This window comes from Numida meleagris, chromosome 2 (genome assembly GCF_002078875.1).
Source record: "Numida meleagris isolate 19003 breed g44 Domestic line chromosome 2, NumMel1.0, whole genome shotgun sequence".
NCBI classification, from domain to species: domain Eukaryota; kingdom Metazoa; phylum Chordata; class Aves; order Galliformes; family Numididae; genus Numida; species Numida meleagris.
In genome coordinates, this window is record NC_034410.1 from 26,470,752 (window position 1) to 26,493,504 (window position 22,753).

At 38.2% G+C, this 22,753-nt stretch overlaps 1 protein-coding gene across 1 annotated transcript in view; it reads right to left on the reverse strand.

Moving 5' to 3' along the window:
- Positions 967-22,753, reverse strand: part of VWDE (von Willebrand factor D and EGF domains) — a 44,867-nt gene continuing 23,080 nt past the window's right edge. The window contains exons 13-29 of the mRNA XM_021385457.1: positions 20,598-20,753; positions 19,885-19,989; positions 19,369-19,483; positions 16,693-16,943; positions 16,357-16,576; positions 15,860-15,997; positions 15,178-15,240; positions 12,944-13,671; positions 11,245-11,431; positions 11,069-11,164; positions 9,457-9,552; positions 8,740-8,835; positions 8,323-8,418; positions 7,769-7,864; positions 7,574-7,669; positions 6,447-6,542; positions 967-5,998 (exon numbers count right to left, since the gene is read on the reverse strand). Coding sequence (XP_021241132.1) covers positions 5,838-5,998; positions 6,447-6,542; positions 7,574-7,669; positions 7,769-7,864; positions 8,323-8,418; positions 8,740-8,835; positions 9,457-9,552; positions 11,069-11,164; positions 11,245-11,431; positions 12,944-13,671; positions 15,178-15,240; positions 15,860-15,997; positions 16,357-16,576; positions 16,693-16,943; positions 19,369-19,483; positions 19,885-19,989; positions 20,598-20,753 — 2,796 coding nt within the window. The 3' untranslated portion in view covers positions 967-5,837. The remainder of the gene's footprint in view (positions 5,999-6,446; positions 6,543-7,573; positions 7,670-7,768; positions 7,865-8,322; positions 8,419-8,739; positions 8,836-9,456; positions 9,553-11,068; positions 11,165-11,244; positions 11,432-12,943; positions 13,672-15,177; positions 15,241-15,859; positions 15,998-16,356; positions 16,577-16,692; positions 16,944-19,368; positions 19,484-19,884; positions 19,990-20,597; positions 20,754-22,753) is intronic.

Genomic DNA, 22,753 nt, shown 5'->3' on the forward strand with positions numbered 1-22,753 from the left:
GCCGAGAAGCCTTTCTCTGCCTTTGCTTCAGAGGCTGTTGTACTTGGTTCAGCTGAAACCCGCTAGAAGCCAGTCTTAAGGAGGTGGTGTTGCCAGGAACGTGGGACAGAGCAAGAGGGATGTATTTTTTTTTTTTTTGGTGCTGCTTTTACTGTTGTACGCTGGGTATTTCAGACATGCTGGTGGAAAAACGTGGTGTTCATAGATAGAACAAGATGATTTCCTCAATGCTTCTTGAGGAGGTTTTATGACAGTGAAATTCGGTGTCTGTATCACAGCTCACAAGGGTAATCAAGCCATAATTTAGAAATCCAGAAGTCAAGCTGAATACCTTAGATGAAATGCTAGTTGCACGGAAGCGAATGAAGAAAATAAACTGCATCAGCCCCAAGATTTCAGAGCAAATGAGCAGAAACATGTAAATGCAAAGAGGCACAATATCTCAGCATTGTTCCTGGAAAGCCTGACTTTCAGTAACAAAGCCCAAAGCGACAATAGCAGTGGTTGGAACCCAAAAGAGTAGTGTAGGTATATAAGACAAAGGCCAGTGAAGCAGACCTGCAGTCGGTGTTTCTGAGCAGGTCAGAACAACTGCTAATTGAAACAGTTGCCTGTTGTGAAGTAGTTAAAATGAATAAAGCAGTAATTTGATGGAATGCTCCAGAAGTGACGGCCTGTTTTAGTAACAGCTTGGCCGTAGCGCCACCTATTGGCCGAGGGGGTTGCTGTTTTTTCTTCTGCTGTTTTTAACTCGTTTAGATCTCCACAGTGTTTTTGGTAAAGGTCCTCGTTGTTATTTCAAAGTCGAACGCAATCATGATGTATTATAAATGAGATCCAAACGATAGTTTCCAGAGTTGCACGTGTGTCTCCTTAAAGAGCCGTGGGTGTTCATTTTCTTTTGTTTGTTTCTCCATTCCCTCCCACTCACAGGAAGGCTGGACGTGCTTGCCAGTTAGTTACAGCATGCTGTTTTCGGGGCTAGGCGTATCTTCCAATGAAAAGGTAACTTTGCAGACAGAACAGGTTTTTTTTTTATATTAGAACTAAGCACACTGCCTTATACAGATGCTCTGATTCTCCTTAAAATGACTGAGGAAATTGTAGGGGAGGTGCATTGGTTGCATTTCTGATATTCTCTCATTTTAAGAGTGTGCATGGAAGGCTGAGAAGCGTTTGTTTATTATGTAATGTGTAATTTACCATTTAAATGTTGTATTCCGTGATCAGTGGTTGTACCAAGAATAGAGTTAATGTGGTTCTCTTCGATCAAATAATTTTTCTAAACTGAGTTGTGAGAGAAAGTTAAATAAATTAACCCAACTATGGCACATGCTACCTTCTTAGAAGAGAAACAGCATAAACCTCATTAGTCACTGCAAACCTCTTCCTACCTAAACGGTTCTGTATATGTACCCCAGTGTTAATGCTTATCTGAGAATTTAAACACTGGATTTTCTCACTTGGGCAAGCAATGGAATAGATACATCTGATTTGACAAGAAGGGAAAGGTTTTCTACTCGCTTATGTTACAATTTGCATCGATTATTCTTCAAGGGTTTGCTTTTGTTAGATGGAAATGCAAACTCAGTTTCTGTTCTCAGCTATGATATTAACACCTGTAAAAAGAGTGAAACTTTCAGATGTGGCCCACTTTATTTTGTTCTTATTTTGAAATCTTGGGTAATATGGATATGGATGTAGCAAGGTAAGTCCTTGCTAAGATCTGTAGCTTCTTCTGAGATGCGAGTGACTGCTTCCTTCAGAAAATACTCAGTAAGCAGCATTTTAAAGATCATGGGCAAAGTTTAATCTGCACTTAAGAACTTCTGCTGGCCTGCAGAGCAATTTTAGTACAGTCAGATGACATATGTAGTTACCTCATGTACTAAAGGAAACTGTGCAACAAAATTCAGTGAAGAGAACAATACTCATGTGCCGTGTTGATTTAGCTTACCTTTGGCTTGCTCCTCTTTGCCAAGTGACTTCTGGCTCTAACTCTGTTCATGCTGATGGAGACACTTTGACATACGTACACCATAACAATGATTTACTGATACAAAAAGCTTTTCCTGTTACTGCAACCTTTCTAATATGCTAAGAATCAGCATAAGAGATTTCAGCTTGGCACAAGTTACCCTGCAGCAGACCCTCTAATCCCCCGTTCCAAGCCCCCAGTTCCTCTTTTTGGCCTGCTTTCTGATTGTGCTATGTAATTTTAGAATGATTTTTTTATCAGTGTATATAAGCTCCGCTGCTTCTGCGGACTAAGCAGCGGTAATACTGACCAGCATGACTGCATTGCTGCAATATGCTTTTTAGTTACATTCAATGAATACTATTTCATATATGATGGACAGTAGTAAGAAAAGCTTCACATAATTACAAGGAAGTTTTGAAGAATGTGTCCCTACGCCTGCACTAGTAATTTTCCTGCTTTGTATGCTTAATGGAACACAGCATAGATTTGTGCCAAGCTTTTAACTAGTGTAGCAAAAGTCTAGATGCGCTTTTCTTCGCTCAGCTTGCATTTGGAAGATGCAGAACAAGTTATTTCTGCCTGTAGCAACAATGAAAATCAATGGGAAATACTAAAAGTTATTATCTAAAACCTTTTATTCAGCCTGAAATCCTAGAACGGCATTTGTATTGGTTCAGTTTAGTGAACAGAGGGTTGCACAAAGTCATTAACCAAAACAGCATTCCTGGCACCTCTTTCTTTAGCACACCACCTCTGTAACTAAATGACGCATGGAGTGGGGGTTGTTACAAAAAGCTTATGCAGTATCAGCATGCCCACATTTTAAAAATATTGTGCATTCAAGACTTCAGCCTGAGGCATCCGTTCCAATAGCTGGTCAGGTTTTGTTCATAGAGATCTTTGTGAGCTGCGAGATAGGAAACAGTTCAAGTGAAGCAGGTTTTAAATAATAGAACAGTTCCCAGCACATCTGGCTATCAGCCACCTGGATGCTGGATTAAAAATAAAAGCGATGGAGCTGCTGAAACTTACAATGCAAGTGGAAGACTGAAAACATTCTTGAAATACACACCAGGCACTTAGAAATTACCATTCTGAAATGGTGCTGAGCTCTGAAAATGCCAATTGACTTTGCAGAACAAATGAAGAGGGCTTTGGAAAGGTGAGGAGAAATGTAAGCTCACGACAGCTCTGAGTGGCAGTTGGCATCCCACAGTGGTGGGAAATGGCAAAAGGAGCAGGATTTTCTTTCTATTCAGAATCAGTGTATGTAAATGGGATATGGTTCATAAGATTAAAAATAATGAGGATTATTTTTTTTCGTAAGAAAAACAACCAAAATGGTAAATTCACATGCTTAGTTTAAAGGGAATTTTGTGTCTATTACCAGCGCTCAGTTGCTGAAGAAGAGGCAGAAGGAGGAAGGAAGCTTAAAATAATCTGGAATTTTATTTGTTCCAAAACTGTCTTGCCACTGGTTGGTGATAACAATTCGTTGGAGCAATAGGTAGTAGAAGAAGCACCCACATGGATTGCTTACAAATGCTTTCTGAGATGATGTATACAGATGTCATGACGTGCAGCAAACTCCCACTCTTACCAGCTCCTATTTTAAGGTTCAGCATGGGCTGTCTCTGGGTCAAACACTGTCACATTTCTCTAAGAAACATTATTTTCTCATCTTTCCAAATGCTGTTTCAAAATAGGAGCATGAAAGAGCCTTACAGACACAGCAGTCGTTCTGCACTCACATGCACATGTGTAAGTAATGAAGAAGAGTCAGAATCTGGCTGCTGGATACAGAGGCCTGCCACAGATAAACCCTAATTAGTCTGCTGCCAGTTGACTGTTAATGAGCCTTATGGCCTTGCCTGCACTACTACTGAAGTCTTGTTTTAGGCTGCCCCTCCTTCCTCACTACCGAGTACACAAATGCAAACACAAGCTGAAAAAAAAAAAAAGCTCTGTTCTTCCTTCTGTATGTATCCAAATAATACATATGTGAACAACGTTTAAAAACAGAATGTACAATTCCGGAGTGATTATGTGCTGTCTGCTTTTCTGGAGATGCTCAGCAGATATTGCAGACTTGCTCAGACATATTCCAGTTGACTACATCAGCAGACTGCAGAACTGTGGGTTTGCATGATGCATGAAATCTCTGAATCTGGTGAAGAATCAGAGGCTCCAAGGTAACCAAAAATTGTAGAAACATACGCGTTACAACTGCTACAAGTTGTACTGAAGCTCTTGAAAAATTCACAACTAACATGAATTTTTAAAAAACTCTCTGGATATTCTTCTCATTTAAATAAGACCTGTGAATGCCTTCAGAACTTCTTGCTATTTTCAAGTGTCATAGATCCATGCAGCATTTAATGGTTATACTTCCTTTCTTCAACCACGATGTCTTTGTACCTTGGAAGGAAAAATAAATATAATAGGTAGACTTCCTTGTTTAAGAAACAATTTTAAGGAATCTCTGCTTTCCTGATATGGAGAAACGCAACATGAAGTTCAGGTTGTGCCTACAGCTTGTTCATTTATTTGAGAAAGAAAATGTGCCATTTTCATCAGTGAGAGGCACAGCACTGTCTGACTGATCAGCAATGTATTTTCTAGAGTAAGAAAAAATGCCTGATGCTTTGAAGTATGTATTTATCCAGACACTTAAATCTAAATTACTTCCTTTTTTTATGATGCATTTTGGAAATCCATGCCACAAACATTACAGTTTTATCTTTACAGTGATCATGACGTATAGTTTTATATTTTCAAGGTGTGTATGAGCAGTTATTTATTGTTTTGATTTCTAAAACATATTTACCCCCCATCTCCGGCAAATTATCTGACATCTGACCAGACATGTTAATGCCATTGTATATTGTACTTGATAAAGCAAAACAAGATCTCAACTCCTAGTAGTTTCAACTGGGAGAAATTAATGCTTGGATGAAAGTAAAAATCTGTTGCTGTTTTCCCTGTTTTTTAACTGTTCCTCACTAAAAAATACCGGTGTAGCTAGAAGTCACAGTATAGACTTTACATTAAAAGACTGTGGCAAAGTATTAAAAAGAAAGGAAATGGGAAGGACAGATTACATTGTTTCGGTTGCTGCAGGAGACCAAAGAGCTGAATGGTTTTTAAAAGAAAACAGTGCAACCATGAACACTGGCATGTAATTACAGATGAATGTAGAGGAATGTTACCAGCATGCAGTGCAAAAACTAGGTATCTTCCAGCTCCTCCAAGTGAATTCTACATCATAAAAGTATCTAAATCTGCTGAAATTAAAAGGAGAATCATAGATGCTGCAGACAAAAGTAGAATGCTTTCTACTTCAGAAGTCACAAAACAGTTATAATAAGATTTAAATAACTTCAGTGAAAGATAGTGCCCAAACAAAGGAACATGACAGAACAGAGGAATGGGCATGGTTCACTACCATGCAAAAAAAATAAAACTATGCCCAAAGTTACCATTGGCAATAATAAATGTTTGCATGAAATGGGGATGCACTGAGTGGCAGTGTAGGTAGGTAGGTAGTTAAAAAAAATATTAGGGCTTGACCTGACCAGCTGAGAAAATCAGGAATGGGATACTCCTCCCCAAAATGAGCTACGGTCTAGAAAAGAGTAATGGTTGAAGTCATTCCCTAAATGGTTGCACCAGGAAAAGAAATGATCAACTTCATTAGAAACAAAGGTGTTGGGAAAAATTCTCAAAGTACTGGAATGGATAAAATAATAGAGTAAGTCAGGAATTTTAGGAACTTTCTCTCACTGGAGACTGAAATGAAGAAACAAGACAAAATACTCCTGGTATATTTGGTGCTGATTTTCTAGACAAGGGTGGACTAAATTATGCCTTCCAAATTGCCACATCTGTAATGGCATCTTGACACTACAGTTACCTGAACTTTCTTCCCACAGAGGACTCCAGTGTAACCAGGACGACAGGAGCACACATTAGGTGACACACACTTGCCTCCAAACAGACACTTCAGATTGCACACAGCTAGAGCAAGAGAGAGGGATAGGTGGCTGTAGTTATCTAACAACTTAGTGAAGAAAGCTTCATGGCCACATAGAGCCAACACTATTCTTTTGCCTATCCCATCTCCGTATACAAAGATGCAGATTTAATATGGGAACATACTGATGGTATAAATGAGATGGAGAGAGGGACATGAGTAAGGTTGTTTTAAATCAGTACATAGCAATGGTCTCTCAGGGCTGTTGCAGCAGCATATCATCTATCCATTGCACACAGACATGGTCTCAGGCTATGCTTGTATTCTAGAGAGCTTCAGAATGGGCACTGGAATCTGTATTCTGTCCTGCCTTTAACACAGATTTGGGTTAAAATACAACCAAGGTACGGGACTTGCAGGTGTTGTGCATTTCTGAAGCATTCTAAACTGTGCAGAAACAAAAGTTTACAGTGTAGGCCACATCATTCTTACGTGTTTGACACTGGATTCCTTCCCACTGTGGAGGACAATGACATGTACTTGGTCCAATGCACTCCCCACCATTCTTACATTCCTGAAGACAGATTGCTGCACAAAAATCATCATCACAAAGTTCAGTTATCTCAAGTGATTACTTTTACTTTTTATTTACATTTCAGGATGCTCACTAGATGTTGACTGCTTTCTACACAAAAGAGTAACATCATCTTCACTTATTTTCTATGAACCATTTTTCTGCACATTCTCTGTTTATGAAACCATATTCTAAAACACTATTATTTCTCATTGATAACTCATTTTATGATGATGAAATCTCTTTTCCATGGATTCCAAGAATATCTAACCCCTGTCAATACGGGTGATATTTTTTTTCAGTAGAACTTCCCAATAATTACAGAAAATAACACAGGGAAAATTGTTTTTCATCCATGCCATCAGAGACCTCACTGTCCATATCAGTATCTGAGCCTCAGGTGGGGTGATATGACAGACACTCACATTTTATCTATTGTATTTCTACCATCTACGCTTATGCTGATTTTCACACAAACTGTGCCTTTATCCAAGCTGCCACTTTTTATTTACGTATAATCTATAACTTCATCAAGATACAATGCAACCCACAGCTGTGCTACCATCACAGTCCTATTTTTATTTTTTCCTAGAGAATTTATGCCCATTGCATTTTCTATTCCAATCATTTCCCACTGTTTCCACAGCTTTCTGATGTTTCATTGTAGTTCTCTTTCTGTGATATCTCTTTTTTATGTCCTATAGTATAAACTGAAATTGTTTCATTTCATTGACCCAGTTCTTTGCAGCTGTATGTATTCAAAAATACAGATGCATCTTATTTAGACAAGAATGGAGAAAGAAACAGAAATACATGTCATTCAAGAATTAAAAGGATATTTTGGTCTCATGATTTAGCCTGAGCTGCATGGTATTAGTTCCCCATTCTACATTTCGCTGCCAAGTTACAGATGACTATTTGTCAATGATGTGTGTATATTTGAGAGTTCTTTGGCACTAACTTCATGCTATCTGTTGACAGAGCTGTCCTTTAACCATATATTACTTTTAAGGCACGGTTCTCCTGTTAACTACATGATACTTACGTGTATTACATCTTTTTCCACCCCACCCTGAAGGACAAGAGCAAACATTGGGCCCTACGCACCTTCCTCCATTCATACACCTTGGCTCGCAGACACCTTAAAATCAAAAACATTTGCTGTTCAATACTTCTAATGGTTTACAGAGCAATTTATTGGTTACTTTCATATTGTGGAAGGATTTCAACACGGACTTACTTTTTTCACATCTTCTGCCTGTGTAACCGTCAGGACAAGTACAAATGTTGTTTCTCATGCAGTGACCACCATTCTTGCAAGGTGGGCTGCAGATAGCTAGAAGATGCAAAGGAGAAAAGCTGTTGTTTGGTTTTTGTTTGCTTTTGCAACATACTTCCAGGAAATTAGTGCAACATTAAAATCCTAATAGTGCCAAACATCAATATAAGCTACCAAGCCTGTCTAGTAAAAATTGTATTAGTGGATTTACTACATCAATAGCAAATACAGAATAAGATAAGAATGTGTCAGGGTTGGCAAGTGTATCCAAGTGACCAGACTATATAAAATACAATGCAACTAGTCAAGTGTCTGAACACTCCTCAAGAGTTGAGTGCGAGAAAGCAAATTTTTAGCATCTCTTCTTGAACTGAATCAGCCATAAAAGCTTTACATAATATATATTTATGTTGTACACTACTTCTCTGATGACTTGATTATGAAATCTGTGTCTTAAGCTTAACAGTGCTTACTGATTACCTCATAATGGCAGGAAATAGGAGAAAAAAAATTACCATTCTGGCACTGGGCTCCAAAAAATCCATGTGGGCAGAGGCAAACACCTGGCTTCGTACAGGAACCACCATTGAGACACACAGGGTCACACATCGCTACACGAACAGGGCGAGGAAAAGTGAGAACCATGACAACAACAGGAAATCCATAAAATATTTGCTTCTGTTGCAAGGATTGGGATTAAATGCCTCAGATGAGTTTAGGTTACACTATTCACCTAGAATCTCCACCCAAAAATTTGAGATCTGTATTTTAGAGCTGCTACTTGGCATTGGAACTAGCATGCAGAGACAAGAGGGGGCATTAAGCAGCCATCCTGCGCTGCTGTCTGAGCTGCATGGTTCCAATTTTAAGATTATGAGAGGCCTCAGGAATGTGGAACTTGCAGGAGTCCGCAGTGGGGTCTATCCAGTTACCTGTACTGCACGTAGGTCCATACCATCCAGATTTACACTGGCAGATGTCTGGAGTGAGACATTCACCGCCATTTTCACAGTGCCTGTTGCAAATCACTGCCATCCATCAGTCAAAGAGGGAAAAAAAAATACACGTTACAGTTTATCCTTAATTCATTTCTCAGTTCTTTCCCAGATATTAAGACTGGAAATTACACAGTTTCACTAGTGGAAGAGGAATTGCTGAATAGATTGATCCTATCTTGAACCCAAAAAGAGCTTGCACAAGTATATGAAACATCCTTCCATATTATTACCCATGGTTTGGTTTTATTTAGTGTTAGGAAACTACAAAATCTAATAAAATGAAATTCAAGATTATGTGTTCAGATTATATGATGGATTTGATAGACTCCAAGAAAGTTCAGTCAGGCATCCATCACTTCAGCAAGTGATAGCTGCATGGTAGTATTTCGTGTTCAGCAAACTCCACATTCCCATGTTCCTATTCATAACTTAAAAACTACTTGCAACTTTTATAGTACATTATATTTTCAGAAGTTATACATAAGTACCATCTAATTAATGGTCATAAAACCCAAGCATCAGATCCTTCAAAGAGGCAGGGGTCTTAGACATAGCATATCAGGAATTATATCAGAAAACTATAACGTGCTTTGCTGTTCATGAAGAACAGGGAGAATTTTCTGTATTTTTTGCTTATGATTTTTTACTTACTTGTATCACATCGTGGTCCTACAAAACCATATGGGCAGGTACAGAGATTTCTGGCCAGGCACGTGCCTCCATTTTTACAGGGTGGTTTACAGTGTGCTGTGAAAACAGAATTAAGTTGTTCAAGAAAGCACATCTAAAAAGATGCATGGATTGGTTATGCTTTAGCAAAAGGACGAGGTTAGTAATTGACAGTGGGGAAAGAACTGGAAATAAAATGAAGTAACATGCCTTTTTACAAGAACAAAAAACAAGAACTTAGTTCCAGCAGAGCACAGAGTTCCAACGTTGGGCCTCCCTCAAAGAATGGAAATGTGAGACAATTTCCAGACAGGACTGCAGTCTTCCAGCTTTTCAGGAGTGTTCAGCGTGGAGGCATATACACTCACTGGTGAACTCTTTGCTGTGAAAGTTCTCCTGGCCACCATCTTCACATAATTTCACATTGTCAGAATTACTGCAGGAAAACCTACACTTATCTCTCATCTGTATCTTTATTATTATAGGAGCGTAAGGAAAGATACACCATAAATCTACCTGAAGAGACTGGGGAAGCCTGCAAATTAGATACGGCCAGAATTACAGTTAAAACAGTCAGTCAGTGGGTCAGCACACAAATGGTCCAAACCTGTCCACTGAAGGGGTCATGGCAGCAGAGTCTTTCCAGCTGGCAGCCCTAATCACTGGGTTAGACCAGACTTCCTCTTACTTTCCTGCTGCTTGTCCTTGGGAATATTGCTCGCTTCAGCAGAACTGCTATGTGCTCTTACTAAGAATATCCTAATGCATGGTGACTGGGAAACTGTTGTGGGGTGATTTGTCTAGAATCCAGATCTCCCTTTCACTTGAGAAGATCCCAGCCGTTACTGTGACACAGAGCTGGGTGCCACGATGATGTGCCATTAGGAACTCTTCCTAAGAGGATGCAGTTAACAGCTGTTGTTTCCTGTGCTTATAGAGAAGTAAATCACGAGCAAGCAATTTGGGTCACCACCTGGAGACAACTTATATTCTCTATACAGTCAGTAGAGAGAAGAAAGTATTTATATTAAATTATTCAGAAACTGAATTATAGAGAATTCAGAGGGTTATTTGAGGCATCCTTTTATATTCTTACCCTCTTCCTCAAAGGGACTGAGATTTGTATGTGTCTATTTAGGGATGGCAATACCTAAGCAAAGGCACCTAGGTTAGGGGGACTGGATTCTAGCCATGGTTCACTGTCTGCTGGGGAGGCGTATGCACACCCATGAAAGTGAACTGCAATTTCCTGACCTTTGTTTTCCTAAAAATTGATGAAGGGGTGAAGTGGAGAAGGGCAACTCTGAACAAATGTCCAGAGGAAAAAGCACAGGAGATCTTCTTCCTCAGAAGTGAATGATAAAAAAAAAAAAACCCAACCAAACAATTTTTTCCTGATTTATAGATCAGCATGCAGCGTACTGATGATGCAATAAGTATGATATTTTGCTGTCATAACTTACTAAACATAGGAGTCTCTGTTAAAGTAAAAATAAAATGAACATGCATTCCTGTCAGAACGAGCAGTTATGAAAGTCATTGACAGCAACCTTTGGATATTTATGGATTCAAAAGTAGAAAATATTCTGTTTACCTTCCTCACAAGTGGAGCCACTGTAACCTGGTAGACATTCACAGACATTGGGCTTAATGCACTTTCCTTGGTTTTTGCAATCAGGTCTGCATAGAGCTGTGCAAAATCAACAGTCACCTTAATCATTAACGCATTTGTATGAGTTACAACAGGCTAAATCAAAATGCCATACCCACCTGTCTGACAGTTATAACCAGCATAACCAGGCTTGCATTTGCAAATATTGGGTGCCACACACTCCATATTTTTGCCACATGTTTGTCTACATATTGCTGAAAGGCAATTAAGAAAACAATGAAGGGAATAAAGAAACCAACAGTGGCATTTCAACATAACCATGTCCTGCTTAGCGCAATAAACATATCACAAAGAATCAGTTAGGTCCCTGATTGTAAGAGGGGAGCCCGAGATACATCAGAAAAAATGTTTTAAAGTGCATCCTCAACTAAAAGCCTGTAAGCTACGTAAATATTAATAAGGAAATAAGGAAATTCAATACTATATGCATTTTACCAATCACACATTGACAATGTACTCTCAAGTTATAAAAATACAAGAGCTGTTCTGAAAGCAATGCCTCCTATTATATTATGTTGGCCCACTATGTGAGAGGCAGATGTTGGTGGTGAGGCAGTAAGGCTGAACCTTCCCAACAATATTCCATTAAATTTGTTGCCGTGTGACAGAAGGCAGCAGAGGGGCACTCTTACAAAATGGCATCTGACATGGAAGAGCATGTTAAGCAAAGGTGTGTCACTTAATTCCTCCATGTGGAAAAAATGACACCCATTTACATTCACTGATGTTTACTGAATGTTTATGGAGACCAAACAGTGGATGTGAGCACAGTGAAGTGGTGGGTGGTGAGTTACAGTAGTGTTACAGAGATGTGAAAGACAAGCCACGTTCTGGACGGCCACACGGAGCTGTCACTCTACAACATGAAGAGTGTCTTGATCAGCTCATCCACTGAATTGGCAGACTGCAACCAGGGAGGTGTGTATGGAGCTGAATACTGTCTTCTTTGTGTCGGAAATGATGGTGGCAGTGTTAGAATATTGCAAAGTTTGTGCAGAGTGGGTCCCACAAATGCTCACACAGAACAGAAAGAGCACGCTAAGCAAGTTTGTCAGGACCTACTGAATCAATACAAGGCTGAAGATGACAGTTTCCTGTACTGCATCATTGCTGATGACAAGACATGGTGTCGCCACTATGGGCTGGAGTCAAACCAGCAGTTCATGGAGTGGCAACATATGAATTCCCCAACAAAGAAGATTTCAAGGTGCAGCCCTCATTGGACAAAGTGATGTTAACTGTCTTCTGGGATAGGAAGGGGATGATCCTTCTGGTTCCTGGAACCCAGACAGATCATCAACTTTGACCGCTACATTTTGATGCGGACTAAGCTGAAGGCTCAAAATTCCAGAGTCAGGAGAGAGAAGAGGACAACCTTTCTCTTGCAACATGTTAACTCTAGGCTCCATAGCAGTCTGAAGACCATGGAGCACATTGCCATTCTTGGCAGGACTGCCTTACCACACCCACGGTATAGTCCAGATTTGGCACCTTCTAACTTCCATCTGTTTAGGCCAATGAAAGATGAACTGTGTGGGCAACATTTTCCTAGCAATGAAGCCCTCATAGCAGCTGTGAAACAGTGGGTCACCTCCACTTGTGCAGATTTTTATGAGCATGGCATGCAGGCTCCTGTTCATCGCTGGCAAAATACATAGCTAATGGTGGTGACTACACTGAAAAATAATGTTTTGTAGATGAGAATTTGCTCTGTCAAATAGTGTTATTGTGCTCTTTGTATCTGTTGTAATTTCCACGTTCCATGGAAATAAAAAGGAAGCATTACTTTCAGAGCAACCTATATATAAAAAAATTCTTCTCAGCAAAGCATTTAGTACAGTCCTTCACAGTACCTTTACAAGTGAAGCCATCTCCATAATAACCATAAGGGCAACGACCACAGTTGGCTCTACCATCCTGACTCGGCTCACAAGGTACTCCAGGAAAACAAGGTAGATCAGCACAGGTTACTGCTTTAGGAAGCACTCTTTCATCTGAGTCTTCAGGAAGAATTTCTGGTGGGACAGTCACTTCAACAAGAGCAAAAGGTAAAGGACTCATTCTATGCTTGGCTAACAAGTGCTGGACTCTGTGAGCATTTCCACCTTTAAATACTTTGTATGGCAAAGAAAGCCCTTTGCTTGTATTTGTTCTACTATTAACAGAAGCCTTCTTGCTAGTCTCCAAATGACTGTAGGCCTCAACTTGTGCCCTTGTTTTCTTCTCAGCTGACACAGCATGGCTCCTTGAAGAAACTGTCATCGCTGTGTTTTCTGGAGAAGCCCCTTTTGTTTCAGTAAGGTGTCCACTGGTGCTACCAAGAGCATGAGCAATGTTTTCAGTAACATTTGGTTGCACAGAAGCACTTCTCTGAGAATTATATGGCTTCTCAGTGGTGACTGTTTTTGATCTGGAGGCTGATAGAGTGCTAGTATTGGCCATTTCTATAGAAATAAATCTTTCGGGGACATTTGTAGAACTGGGAACAGAGCTTATGACCTTGTCAAATGATGACTGTTCAAAACCTACAGAATGTTAGAGAAAAAGGAGAAAAGATGTTCAGAAATATTGCAAGACTTTTTTTTCTTCCAAGGATGGTGAATGTCTTCTGAACAGTAAAACATACGTTCCATTCATTCGGTACTTCCTCTCCTCCCATGTGCTACACCAGAATACATGTTTGCAATAGAACATAAATCTCAACTGGCAGATAAAGGTACTCCCACCTTCACCATGGCCTTTTGGAGCAGGCAGCCAGCGATTTTCGGATATTGCATCAACAAATAGTTTTATCGGCAGAGAAAATTACTACTGCCATACCAACTAGATAACTGTAATGGTGTTTAAACAAAAGATACTGCTTACTGTTCACCCATGTGTCTAAGTGCAGTTAGTAAGCACAGAGTCTGAAAGCAGATATTTAGTCACAATATATACTTACCCACACTTATTGATGCATCACATGAAGTATTTTATATGAATAATTCACCACCTTGTAGCCAAAGTATTATCATGTTTTAGTTTACTTAATTACTTCAGTTACCTCAGAACTGTCTGATAATTCTCTGAATATTTTTCTTCATTTTCATAGTTTGTCTCTGTTTTTTATTAGTGGAATATTATGTATGTGTTTTCAATGACAGAGATGGACTCAGCCTTCTCTCTGACAGTAATGCAAAATGAATGAGAAATGCTCTGTATTCTGCCCAGAAAAAGTGGGTGTTCTGGTGGATTGTAGAAGGGGTTATGGCATTGTAATCCAAGAATGGCAGAAGGCCTACAATGGGCTTTTAGCGTTATGGCTTTGAGCAGGAATGAAGTTGGAGGAGATTGTTCAACTTAACTTGAGATCTATCCTTTGGAACAGCATTAAAAAACTGTAAACAAAAGGTTAAACTTCCCTGAATCTTACTGCAAAGTGTTGTGCTTCCCACTGCTGAAAAACAAAGCATTAGAAGCAGCTGATGAAGAATTATCCAGCACTGGCAATTGAGTGAGAGAGCATTTTCCTCCCCTGCTAACAATTCAGAAATGAAGAAAAAGACACCCAAGGAGAATTCTCTGTGAACAACGCCACAGCAGACACAGAGCTGGAAATGCCAGCAATAGCGTTTAAGGAGTTCTGGAATTAAGAACCTTCATTTGCCATACTCTTCACCTTTCTTTTGAATTGAAGTATAAAAATGGCATTCAACATAATGCCATAAACTTTTGCTTATCTCATATAACAGATGTCCCTATCCCCATGTTACCTATTGTACGTCAGTGGTTAGTCACAAAAACAAAAGGCAGCACTAAGAATGTCATACATCACACTGTCAATGAAATTACTTGACTGACCTAGGGGATTTGTTTATATTGACATTTCAGTGTCATTTCTAAGATCAGAAATAAGAATGCAAACCAAGTAATTAATTTAATTTAGTTAAATTGAAAAATTAATTAAAGCTGACTAAAGCCTTTAACTTCCCAGCTATATTCTTATCTGTATATGAATCAGAAATTCCACTGTCTTCATGAAATAAAATCACCTTTATTCTCTCCAGCTTCTCCTCTGGAATCTTTTCTTTCAACAGAAATGTCTTCAAAGGTTTCTAAAACAAAAAATAAGGCACATTAATAGTTGCTTTTATTTCAACAGCAAATGAACTACAGAATTCCAATATGAAAAATAACTCAAAAATTCAGACAGCGGATGAAGAGTAAAAAATGTTTCTTAAAGATTTGCAACAGAGTATGTTAAATATACACGCTATTCAGAAATTGCGTACTAGGACACAGTAAATTAATGTTAGGCACCTTATTTCTCAAGTGTCTTGATTTGAATAAATAGTTGTATGTTAAGCAGCCTGAAAGCAAAGCATTTTGTCAATAGGTACTTGTATTATGAAAATAACGCAGAAAAAATATACTGCACAGATTCCTAGTATTATATAAAAGAATGTAGTAGCTATTGCCAAAAAGCTATTACCAAAAGAATTTGATAGCTTTTTTTTTCTAATCATTCGAAAAAGGAGTTCACAACTACGTGACCCACTACATTCTGATATTGTGACCATCTAAGATTCTGTCTCAGTAGCCAACAGTCAGAGAGTTCTTTTCTGCTGACTACTGCAGAGTTCTAAGATACTGTTAGAAACATAGCGCAACCACAGATATCTTGTCTGATTATAATAAGATAATAGCATTCTTCTGAAAAACAGATCATATTACCGTAGCATGACTTCCCATCTCCATGTAGATTACTCGGGCATGAACCACAATAGTAAGAACCAAAAGTATTGAAGCAAAATAGTCCAGGGAAGCAAGGATTGGATACACATTCATCTATGTCATCTTGACAATTTTCACCTGCATTCAAATACGGATTTTTATAATATTGTTGTCACCAGACTTTTACAGCATTTTTATAAAAGATAAAAGTAGAATATATGCAGGGGCTAAAATACAAAGAAGTGCATATATTAAGTATATCAAAATATTTTAGTACGTCTAATAAGTACAGCTGACTACGTTTGTTGTATACATATTTTATCGTATGCCAAGTATCTTGCTTATTGCAGAATACAAAGAGGATGGGGTCTGTGGACTACATTTATCTGCAGGCATGGGAGGAACCGTTCTGGGACCAAACCTATCATTCCTGTTTTACCATATTCACCAGCAGAAAACAGAAAATCTAAATGTGAATATATAATGTAGTAGTTTACCTTGAAGTTCAGCTGGACATTCACAGTGATAGCCGTTTATTCCATCCACACATTTGCCAATACCACACTGGTGGATCTTGCAGTCATCAGTGTTCACTTGACAGAGATCACCTTCGAATCCAGCCACACACACACACAGGTATCTCCCACTTCCAGGTGGGAAATTAATGTTTGTCACACATGAGCCATTATTTAGGCAATCACATGAATTTACCCTGACCTACAAAACAAGACAAATAAGACAATTTTGTCTTTTTATGAACTAGCAATGAATGTTGTAATTAGATATTGTAAACATCTTACTAGCATGTGTCATTTTACTGTAATTTTAATTACCTCTATTTCTACCTTAGTCTCCGCATTGCAGTCATCTGTCAAAGAAAATGTTAATTTATGGGGATTCTTTGACACAGCTTTCCACAAAAGGAGACCTGATGGGGAAAGACTGGCACCTTCAGGACCAGACTCCAATGTGAAAAGAATAGCAGAGCCCTCTGGATCTGAAGCCAAAAACTGATATACAAAATCTTCTCCATAAAAAGTCTGTAGCATACCCTGAAAAGTTTCAAGCACTGGAGGCTGGTTGTCTGTAACAAAGGAGATATTTTCTCTTTTAAGCAAGAGTGGCAATATACTTATAACAATTTAAAAGGAACATATCTTTCTGTTAAGGAAGACATATGTGACTATTTCTTTTAAACTCTAACGTTATTTGAACAGCACAGGAAAAAATAGAGATATTTTCATTATAATTGTAACAACATTAACAAGAAATTACTTACAGTATGTAAGAACATGTAAAGATAGATTGCATTTACATAGAAAAAGGCCTCAGAATTTATTGGAATTAAACATTGTTTTTATGAAGAGTTATAGTTTAAAAATGAAAGTACAGAAAGTCATAAAACTCAGCAGTGATTGGTGTTTCCTTTAAGAAATGAACAGACGTGGTTAAGCTCTACTTGGGAATGGGCTGAAAGTGAGCATCTTAGCAAAACTGAGGATGGGGTGATGGAATAGGTAAGGTATTCACTGTTCCTTGGAAGCATTTCAACCATACAGCCTACTCACTGTTAAGTCTGAAAAAGTCTATTAACACTCCTGCACTGCTGGACTCTAACTCATTTGGCAGGCGTTGTTAGATCTCTAGAGACATCAGGTGAAAACAAACAGGCAAAACCACCAGCACCAGTTCAGTGAAAGATCAAGGGGAAGCAGAGAGAAATGGGAGCCCTGGGCAAGTGCAAGCTTTGAAGTTGGGATGTAGGAAGGGGATTAAGATTGTTAAATTAAGGTTTACTGTGAAGTGACCACTCCAAGCAGGAACCCATTAACTGTGGCAAAAAAAACACAAAGGGAGAAGAATGTGTAATCAATGCCTCAGCATTTAGATTCTTACACCCTGTTTCTGATGTCATCCAGCCTGGAGAAAAGGTGGCGTTCCTTGGTTTGGGGGAATTGCCTCTGTTTTACATTCTTCTGCTGCTTCTGACTTTGGTAATATTGAATTCTAGTCTATGGCTCTAACATAGAAATCTCCTCCTCAACTGCTGAATAAGTTCAGGTTTCATTCTTTCGAAACAGGGATAGCTACCTTAGCTTTCAGTAGGAGTTAGAACTAGGAAGAGATCCAGTGAGACAGTCACCAGAAGTACCATTCATACAAGAGCCATACTAATCCAGGCAGAGTCTTGACAGCACTTCCACCATGAAACACTGATGGAATTCTTGTATTTGAGATATGATGGACCTCGGTTGATGGGGAAAGCTGGATGGCTACTAGTAAAGCCACAAGCCACATCCCATTTGACAACAGGATCAATTTGATTTACCTATCCAGTGATCAAGGTCTGAACCAAAAGAGCTACAGCTTCTAGGCTAGAACTTTGTACTATGGAGAGACAGAAAGTGGAAACTCCAGATGCCAGTCTTCTTTTCATGGTATGGTTTCTAATCGGACTGAAGTATGAGATTCTTAGATATACACTGAAGTATTTGCTTAGGCCATGCATATATGCAATCAATGTGAGTTACGTCCAAATATTAAGTGGTTAATTAACATGACCTGCCTTTTTATCCAGTTTCTTGTGTTCATTTCTTGTTTGGTGTAAGTCAAAGAGCCTTTGGAACAAAACCTTATATAAGACATTGTTACTAGGCCTATGAGGTGTCACCAACATTTATGCAAAGCTCTTTACAGACCATTTTCATAGATATATGTACACAAAATAGCTGCTTGTTGTCTAGCTTACACAGAACTACATTGCTGATGCTGTAAGTTAGATATAACTACAATTTCAGATATATGATTTTCATTGCTCCGCCTGCAGTCATGGACTCACAGGTAGCTGAATCCACTGTTTTTCGATCATGAGAGTCATGTAAAAAGAACAGTAGCTTATATGCTACTGCTAGCACCCTAAGTTAATTAGTGATTGAGTTGAACAGAGCTCACAGCTGACCTTTAAGCAGGAGGATGGACTCAGGCATCCTGAGACCCCATCACTCTGAATTTTCCAGTGATGAAATTATGTGTATACAGACTATCCACTATTTCCATACAGACTACTCTTTCAAAAAAGTGAAAGAAAAACCTTGCCTAAGAACATGCATCTGATTGTTGGGAAATACCTTTTATTCCTAAATGTTGAAGACAAACATTTGTGGACATAGCTTCACCAAAAATCAAAATACTGTTAACCTCTAATAAGACTCAGAGAGTTAATTTCAGTAGTTTCTTGCTAGTTATTGTGAACAAGGGAAAAAAAAAATTAACAAGTCTCTCACATGTCTAGTCTGGAAAAGAAAACATCCTTGTCAGAAATAAGGAGAAATGCAAGATGTAAAACAAGATCAAATTACAAACTAAAATAGTACCCGCTAACTTTAGCTGAAACACTTAAGTAAACTCAAAACTTTGATATCTATTCATTTTGAAACTCAGTAGAACCTAGGCTTCTTGCTACTTAAAAAAAATCAAACAGACAAAAATCAGAACTATTTAGAACTTACTTTCAACAACTGACCAAGTTAACCTTGATGTGTCAGGTCTGCAGAGTAAGCAAGGGCTGGTTGGATTCGTGTCACCTTCACCATAACAGAGTCCATCTATGTTGCATGTTTTCTCCTTTTAAAGAAGTGACAATGTGATTCATTAATTGTCAGTTGTCAAATAGTTAAGCACAGAATCACATATCTGTAAAATTTTGTATTAGTAAAGTGTCCAAATCTAATAATAAATCTAATCCTAATCAAATCTAACCCTACATTCTACTTTTAGAACTAAACAAATGACGGTATGTTTGGCTTTGCTTGTTCATTATATACAGTGTTTTTGGGTTTTTTGTTTGTTCTTTTTTCTCCAAATTTGTCTCTTCTGAGATTTTCTTTCAGTGCTTTTCATTTCAGGGTATGAAAAATTCCTGTTGTAAATGAGAACAGGATGTGTTCTGATGATTTTTCTTGATTTCTTTATTCCTTGAAGAGATGCACACTTTTGTAATACACATAGAAGAATGAAATATATACCTTTAGTGCACATAATCCAGATTCCTGTACTTCACATATCTGACAGGCTCCATCGTATATTATCATCGTTTTGGAATTGCTGTAAGTTAATCCATCATTAGAAATCTGCAAGACATACAGTAAAAATAGTTTAACTAATATAGGTATCAACATCTCAGCAGCATTAACTGCTATCATTGGATTCAATTCAGTGATAGGCATTAAATCTAGCTGTTTAAACTCTCATATTAGTCAGCAAAACTCTAATCAATTGCATCAGTAAGATTAGGCAGACACTCAACTGGCCACATGTAGACGTTTATGCTAGGGTAGAAAGAACAGTTTTTAGGGTCTGCTGACCTTACTGACTCCAACTGCATGATAGCTCAGGTATCTATCTCACACGAACACTCATGCATGTATACTGAGCTCAACTCACTTTTTCTGTCAACATACTTAATGTCATTTGGAATGCGCTAGGGTAACTAACTGGCCTTTACCTTCTACTCTTGAAGGATGCATCCCTCTGCAGGTTCTAGGGGTAGCCCTTTATAGAGGGCAGTCCCCTTGCAGGAAGCACTCTAAAATGGCGCTCAATATTTAAGCTAAAGAGATTAAATGAGACACCATGTTAAGCAAGATGAGTTCTACCCATAGTAGCATTAAAAAAGTATGTATGCAATGTATTTTCATCTTAATGTCTGTAAGTGAATATCTGAAATTTATGCAAGTACCTTTATTTTCCACCAGGCAATGGGTTTATCATCAACCAGATCCATGACATCAGATTGTGGGCCACTGTTTGGTAACTCACAGTCGACAGTCCCAACATTTCGGAAGGCAGCTGACATAATCAGAGGCTCTCCAGGAATCCACTGGCTATCACTATACTAAATTTTAGGTCAAAGAATTTGTTTTTCAGTGAAATGGAATATGAAAATATTTTTATCAGAGAAAAAAAAAACAAAAATGTATATGGCTTAGTGTCTCCTTTTGTCTACCGTCTCTGGATTAGAATGCTGTGAGAAATATTAAATGCCTTTTTTTTTTCCCACAAGTAGATTTCTACCTGAGTCTGTTAATGTGAAAGATGAGAAGTCTTTCCTGGTGCATGGCACTTTGGCACGGCATTACCAAGAAGAATTCTTCCATCTGGAGGGCAACGAGAGAGTTAAGCAGTGGGTGATTCTCTAAGTAGCACTGATCTGATGTAGGAGGCCTTTATGCCTCTCTATCTCTGCTCCCAGAAGAGGACAAGCTTTAGTCAAATGAACAGATGAGGTTTTGGCAATGCTCAGCTATGATTTTGGCTGCCAGGGGATACTGGCAGTTAGCCACTAAACCTCTGCACAGATTACAACATTTTCCCTGTAGATTTCTCTTCCAAACTACAGTAATGGCAAGTCACCCAAGGATCTGTCTTGAGAGTTCAAGATAACAGAATAGGGATGGTAATACTATGTGGCAGAAGTATGGATGGCAATAGGAAGCAAGGTTAAGAATACTGAAAATAAATTTAGGTAGATTAAGAATTGAGAGAACAGCAAGATCAAAATCACATTGAGCTCAACTGAGTTCTACTGAGTTAACTTTTTTCAGATACAGGAACCAATTGAAAGATTTATTTAATCCAATCCCTGACATAGGGACCATCGCCTTGCATGTTTTCAAATAAAAAAATAACTTCACTTCAAAAAATGCTCAAAAAACAAGTTAACCATTTTTGTTCTTACCAAACTTTTTTAATATTCTTTCATCCTGTACTGAGTTAAGAAATTAATGGCAAGGGTGAGTAAAAATGCAAAAACAAAGCAATTATAAATATGTGATTTTGAGAGCATTGAACCTTTGAAATGTGATGCAGTCTATTTTTACAAAAGCATTTTGTTATCAGCTGGAGATACATTCAGATATTTTTTCAGAAATATTATCTTTCAGAAATCAATTAAAAATCTCCAAATCTACTAGAACAAATTTCATAGAAAAAAAATACTTCTATAGTTAAATGTAAATGAAAAGCAACTAAAACTGTATTTTAGTTTGGGGGGTTTATACACATTCCTATCTTTTACAAAATCCAAGTAAATTCTGGAGCTGTGTAATCATAAACTCCTTGGTCATGTCCTGCCCAAACCTCTACCAAGAGATGTGCACTAGTTATGCATCTGTGAAGTACTCCAATACAGAATTCTCTGAATCATCTCTTGTAGCACTGTGCATGGTAGGACAGCCTGAGGACAACCAATTTGATTTAATCTTTCAGAAGTGAAGACATTAAAAATGAGAAATTGTGAGTGCATTAGCTCTAAATTCTGCCAAAATGCTTCTGTGAAATTTGATCAGTTAAATTTATCTCAGTATACCTACAAGGAGTTCTATAACGTTGTAACTCCACTGGCATTTGCACAAAGCCACCATTATTCCAGTCAGAAAATTAAAATAAAACAAATAAACCTACTTTCCTTGGTGGTTTCAGGAAGAAAATTTAAAAAAAAAAAATCAAAACCAAAAACAAACCAAAAAAAAAAAAAAAAAAAAACCCCCCCCCCCCCCCCCAAAAAAATAAAACCAAAACATCCAGCCATCATCTCAGCTTCCCCCTTTAGATAATATCAGTGGTGTTCATTTTCTAACCTAGCTTTTCACTATAAGAAGATCATCAGTAAAGGCTATTAACTTGAAAGTTCGTGTAGTTCAGAGCCATATATACTACAACAAAGAGTGTTTTATCAGAGTATCTTGCTATGAGTTAAGACTGAGACAATTCAAATTGTTGCAGTCAAACTCCAAATAATTGTCTGTGAGATGGTCTAAAATTCTTTTAATGTATACTCTTAGCTTTCCCATTTCAAGCCAACTAGCAGATGAGTGGATAAATGTTGTGCACAAG